The 6,214-nt window shown below is 51.4% G+C and overlaps 2 protein-coding genes across 2 annotated transcripts; one reads left to right on the forward strand and one right to left on the reverse strand.

Moving 5' to 3' along the window:
• Nucleotides 1-1,119: 1,119 nt before the first annotated feature.
• Nucleotides 1,120-3,237, reverse strand: mesd (mesoderm development LRP chaperone). The gene is made up of 3 exons (XM_017442109.3): nucleotides 3,039-3,237; nucleotides 2,258-2,490; nucleotides 1,120-1,716 (listed from the first exon to the last, which is right to left on the reverse strand). Exons 1-3 carry the CDS (start codon nucleotides 3,195-3,197, stop codon nucleotides 1,455-1,457), a joined length of 654 nt encoding a protein of 217 aa, XP_017297598.1. The 5' UTR covers nucleotides 3,198-3,237; the 3' UTR covers nucleotides 1,120-1,454.
• A 537-nt stretch (nucleotides 3,238-3,774) lies between these two features.
• tlnrd1 (talin rod domain containing 1) lies at nucleotides 3,775-6,214 on the forward strand. Its single transcript, XM_017442108.3, has one exon. It carries the CDS (start codon nucleotides 4,758-4,760, stop codon nucleotides 5,814-5,816), a length of 1,059 nt encoding a protein of 352 aa, XP_017297597.1. The 5' UTR covers nucleotides 3,775-4,757; the 3' UTR covers nucleotides 5,817-6,214.

Genomic DNA, 6,214 nt, shown 5'->3' on the forward strand with positions numbered 1-6,214 from the left:
CCCCACCTACCTGAGACCCTGACCCCACCTACCTGAGACCCTGACCCCACCTACCTGAGACCCTGAGCCCAACTACCTGAGACCCTGACCCCCACCCCCTGAGACCCTGACCCCACCTACCTGTGACCCTGACCCCCACCTACCTGTGACCCTGACCCCACCTACCTGAGACCCTGACCCATCCTCTTTTACCCGCCCCCTCTCCCTCCGCCCAATCAGAAATAAACTCTTCCAAATGTTTTATTTTGCCGAAATAGCTGGTCTTTGTTTCGGAGGTGATGTGTTGAATGTGTTCCTACAGCCCAGATCTATTTTCTACTTTATTTATTGTACATTTTGTTTTGAGCTGTAATTTTCTGTCCCTTCATATGAGCAGAGAATGACTGACAGGCTGTAAATTTGTAAACTCCGTACAATAAAAATGTCTTCTGGTGAAACTTTGCCTCGTGATGTTGCCTCTTTGATTTAAAGAATAAACTTCTGGTTTTTATTTTCTGTTGCAGTCTACGTTTGAGAGGTGAAGTTTAGAAACTTCCCAACTTATAAAACTGTAATGTTGGCTGAACGCTCATGTGAGGAACCTTAGAACCACAACCAACACCGGCCGACGTTCTGGATGTTCCCTTACTGCCGTACACTCTTCCTCTCAGCACGTAGCTGCAGAGAGGGGCTGCATGGTCCTAGTGCCTGACCTGTTTGAACTGCTGCCACACAGCCAGGAGGCCGGCGTTCTGAATTTAGACCTTCAGGATTTTCTTTTTCATCCAGAAAGTTGTTTTAAATTCAACAAAACAAACAAACCAACATTCCTGCCTCCTTCAGGAAACTTATCCATCCGTTGTCCTCCCGGCTCCTGTCTCCAGCAGTCACTGTGAGAGGCAGGGGACACCTGGACAGGACCTGTGACCACCTCTCTAACCGCTGCACCACCGTTATAAAAACAGCTGTTTCTGACATCTTACGATCAGCTGCTGCTGAATTTCATGCTGGGTCTCAGACCCAGCTGGAACCAGAACCACAGGAACCCAGGTCCCTAATGAACCTGTAGAGTCCCAACACTGAAACCTGGTCATTAGTGACACGTCTGCAGGTCTGCAGGTCTGGACATTCAAACCTCAGTCATCAAAGACAGTTTTATTATTAAGCTAAAAAGTTTATTTTCATGTTCAGTGAAAAACAGTATTTGGCAGAAATGTATTCAGAAACTGGATCAGAACGAACCACGTTCCAGGTCCAACAGGACTCGGGGAACAAACAATAATAATAAGCCATGATTGGTTTTACAAACACTGATTTTAACAATTAGTCTTCTGACTGAATCAAGTCCTCAGGTTTAACGGACCCAACAGAACCACTGATTCGTGTCCATGTGATCCTGCAGAGCCTCACTGATTGGCTGGAAGAGACAGGACGTAGAAGTCCATCAGAACACGTCCAGAACCTCCTGTAGTTCATCACAGCTCCTGTTTCCGAGGCGCAGCCGTGTTCCCCTGCAGGTCGGGCCTTTTCTCCATCTTCTTCTTCTTCTTCTTGGTTCCCGCCTCGTTGTGCTGCTTGGTTTTGGCGCCGCCGCCGTTGGCAGCCTTCCCTGGAAACACCTGGCCCTCCACCGTCACGTCCGCACAGCGTTCCTGAGCAACCAGGAAGTCTCGCACCTCCCACGCCAAACTGCCGTCCCGCAGCATGAAGATGACCCGGTTCGAACCCACCACGAACCTGGAGGAGACAGAGACACAGACAGAGAGAGACACACACAGAGACAGAGACACACACACACACAGACAGAGACAGAGATGGAGACAGAGACGGAGACAGAGTGCAGCAGGTGTTGAACCGTTCTTTCTGTAACAGACTCTGTCGATCATTTTACGTATAAAACAAACAGTTCTGTCTTTAAAATAATTCAGATTAAATGAAATAACATTTCTTCATTTCTTCAAACACCTTTAAAAATATTAATAAACCGTAAAATATAAAAACTGATATATAAACTGAAGTTAAAAAGGTTTTTTAAAATAAATAAATCTGCATCTGGTCTGCGTGCACAGTAACCTCGAGCCAACAGCGCCACCGAGTGGTCCAATCAGAGTCCTTCAACGGAGACGAACGGGATCATTGATGGGATGAAACGTCTCTGCGTCAGTTTTTAATTTATAATAAATCTCAACTAGTTTTCTGTCAGATCAATTTAGTTACCCGTCAGTAACTAGCAGGTGGAGTTAACGACCCATCAGTAACTAGCAGGTTGAGCTCATACCTCTGGACGTCGTAGTTGGCGTTGAAGAGGCTGCTCTGCCACAGGCCGCTGATCTCCTCCGTCTCCTTCTCGGTGGGACTTCCTGACACCGTAGCGAACACCATCAGGGTCCGGCCTTTCTTGGACATCTTCAGAAGCTCCTCTGGTTTGGACGGGTCCACCTTGGAGAAATCCACGGGTGGAGGAGAGCGTCTGTGCTCAGGAAGGTCTCCTTCTTCGATGTCGTCATCTTTCTGAAAGACAAGCAGGAAACATTCTTTGTGACTCCAAACCCCAACCTACCTCAACCTCAGAGACCGGCCACCTGATCTTCCTCATCCTCCTGCTCCTCCTGTCCACCTGCTCCTCCTGCTCCTCCCGTCCACCTGCTCCTCCTGCTCCTCCCGTCCACCTGCTCCTCCCGTCCACCTCATCCTCCTGTCCTCCTGCTCCTCCCGTCCACCTGCTCCTCCCGTCCACCTCATCCTCCTGCTCCTCCCGTCCACCTGCTCCTCCTGCTCCTCCCGTCCACCTCATCCTCCTGTCCACCTGCTCCTCCCGTCCACCTGCTCCACCTGCTCCTCCCGTCCACCTCATCCTCCTGTCCACCTGCTCCTCCTGTCCACCTGATCTTCCTGATCGTTTACTTAACTTCTGAAGGTGTCTGTAGCTGCTAGATGTTTGAATTTCCTTCTGGATTAATAACCTGACCCTACCGACGTGAAGCTGCTCAGGCTGGAGTCAGAACAATAAATAACCGGAACACAGCCAGGTTAGCAGCAGAACCAGGAGCTCCACAGACCTCCCACTGCTCCAGGAGCCGAGCCATGTCCGCGTCATTGTAGTCTCTGATGTCCTTCTTCTTCTTCTTCTTCGCTTTTTCTTCTTCATCTACGGATAAAACACAAATCAAGCACGAGCCCAGCAGCAGCAAATACAACCACCTGGAGGCAGCCGCCATCTTTACAGATGTTGCGCTGTGATTGGCTGGAAGGGAGCCGGTCACGAGGGGCACGTTTTTATGGAGCGTCAGAGACGTGAAATCCAACCGGAAGTGCAAAACGCTTCAATTCGTTTCAAAATAAAACAGAAATCGTTCATTTAAACTGTGGCACCTTTTTGGCCGTGGGTGTCTTCTAACCTCTGACAAAGGCTGGGTTTTTATTTCTTTAACCTATGATTTTTGCTGGACCTTTTTAACAAAATGTCTCTCCTCACAATGCACTTTTTATAAACTCTTGACTTGTTATGGACAAATAAAAGGACAAAGCATAAGAACCTGATTTTTAAACAATTTGTATTTATTTTGATTTTAAAAAAAGCTGTAACTTATATCTCTGCATTTAGAACTAAATTGAACTGATTTGTTAAGGATTTCTGAGGGACGGTAACAGTTCGTTTCTAACCTTTGACCTCTCTGTAACCTCGGATATCCTCTGATAGTTTGCAGACAAACAGAAACAAGATTTTTCCCTAAAGATTCGGACTCGGAACAGCTGTGCTTTTATTTTGAAAGGCCACGCTTCCGGTCGCGTTAGCATGCTAGGCTAACGTTTCATGTGACGCTACAGCGGCGTCTCATTCCGGAGCGGCAGCGTATCCCCGAACGGCTCTGTTCCGGATCGGTTCTGCCTGTTTGGATCCGGTAACCGGATCAGTCGGTTCGGAACCTCCTCCGGCAGAAAAGGTCGTCTGGAAGCGTTCGCCGCGGTTCTGCCCGGTCCAGCAGCCGTTCGGCGGACCACACCCTCCCTCCTTCCTCATAGTCCTGACCGGGAGCGCGATCCGGACTCACAGAGAACCTTCTGTGATATGGACCTGAGAGGGGATCCCGGTCCATCTCCGGTCCCGAGCTGAGCCGGACCATGAAGCAGCTGCCGAACCCCGGGCTCACTCTCAGAAGGAAGAGGCTGAAAACGGACTGAAGGGGCTTCTTGTGGCTGTTACCCGTGAAGTAATGGTGCTGGAGGGGAACCAGAACCACCCGGGGGGTGTTCCGAGCATGAGGAGTCCGGCGGGTCAAAGGTCAGAGTTTGTGGGAACCAGAACACCCCGGCCCAGTTTCAGGCCTGTCCTGATCGAGAACTGATAGAACTGTGTGATCCAGCTGGAAATGTGTGGTTGGTTCCGGTTAGAACTCTGGACTCCGACTTTTCCTAGAACCTGGTGGTTCTGCAGAGGTCTCAGACCTTCTGGTGTTCTTCAGGGCATTTACATGAAGAAGTTTCTGAAACCAGCTCACCCAGGGATGACCTGGGAATGATGTCATATTATTGTAAAAACTTTATTTATAAGATCAATAACGACAGAGCAGTAACTGAGTTCTCCACATGTTTACATTTATTTCAGCCTTTTCTGTCTGTTAACACTTAATGTACAGTTAATTACTGATGTTTGAAGACTTGAGTTTTTATATTTATAAGAGTTTGAACCGTTAGGCAGGGGAATGCAGCGAGCAGCATCACCACGACCCAGATAATCTGGACCCGCTGGACCCACTCCCCGGACCGCCCTCAACATTATGGCGAGTGGTGGTTCTGGGAAATCGTCCGGTGAGGGATCCAGCAGCCCGGTCAGCAGCAGTCTGCAGCAGAGGAAGAGACTCTCCTCCATCTGTGACGCCTGTAAGGCCAAAGTCCAGCTGGTGGCGGACCTCCTGCTGCTGTCCAGCGAGACCAGACCAGTGCTGACGTCCGAAGGCGTGGCGCTGGCTGACACCTTCGACCAGTGCCGCGACACGGTCATCGCTCGGACCAAAGAGCTCTCCATTCTGACCCACGACATCCAGAGTCAGCTCAACATGGGCCGCTTCACCGAGGTGGGGGACCGCCTGCTGGAGATGGCGGACCTCGTGGTCTCCCTGACCGAGTGCTCGGCCCACGCCGCCTACCTGGCGGCAGTGGAGAGCCCAGGCTCTCAGCCCTGCCTGCCGGGCCTGGTGGACCGCTACAAGGTCACCCGATGCCGACACGAGGTGGAGCAGAACTGCGCAGTCCTCCGAGCGTCGCCTCTGTCCGACCTCACCCCCCAGCTGCTCCTGGAGCTGTCTCAGAACATCTCCACCAACCTGAAGACCCTGTCGGACATCTCGCTGCTGGCCAGCGACGGGTCCAGGGACCGGTTTGCCAAGGAGCAGTTCAAGCTGAGCGTGAAGAGCATCAGCACCAGCGGGACCGCCTTCCTGGCCTGCGTCAGAGAGGTGAAGACCCAACCCAGCGAGCTGACCAGATCCCGCTGCGTCCTCTTCAGCGCCGCTCTGGTCCAGGCCGTCAGCGCCCTGGTTGGCTTCGCCACAGAGCCGCAGTTCCTGGGAAGACCTGCAAGTGTCTCAACTGAAGGAAAGGGGGTCCAGACTGCAGTGTTAGGAGGGGCGATGAGCGTGGTCTCTGCCTGTGTCCTCCTGACTCAGGGGCTCCGGGACGTGGCCCAGCATCCCGACAGCAGCTCCAAGATAGCAGAGTACCGGGAGCGCCTGAGGAACTCTGCGTGTGCGGTTTCTGACGGCTGCACTCTGCTGACCCAGGCTCTCAGGGAGCGCTCGTCTCCTCGGACTCTGCCCCCGGTCAACTCTGTCACTTAGTCCAGGAAACCTCCAGGCAGCTCCGTTGTTCTGTGATCCACCAAAGAGGACCGCCTGGTTCTGTCAGAGCAGAACTGTTGGACTGCAGCAGGTCTCTGAAACCAGCTCTGCAGGGTTCCGGGTCGTGCTGGATGGGACCTAGACCTTGTAAGAAGCAAGGACTCTGACCCTGATGGTCCTGGTGGTCCTGATCTGGAGTCGGTTCTGTGACCCAGTGAGGATGGATTTCTGACGTGAGATTAAAACGACTTTATTTTTGCTAAGTGTGAAATCTTAAGTGTTAAAAGCTGCTGTGAGTGTGTGTGATGGGTTTTACACTATTTACCAGAACTTCTCATCGGATGTTTCATGTAAACAAGTATTTATTTCAACCATTAAAGCAGTTGGTTCTGACCCGA

This window comes from Kryptolebias marmoratus, linkage group LG15 (assembly GCF_001649575.2).
Source record: "Kryptolebias marmoratus isolate JLee-2015 linkage group LG15, ASM164957v2, whole genome shotgun sequence".
Taxonomy (NCBI): domain Eukaryota; kingdom Metazoa; phylum Chordata; class Actinopteri; order Cyprinodontiformes; family Rivulidae; genus Kryptolebias; species Kryptolebias marmoratus.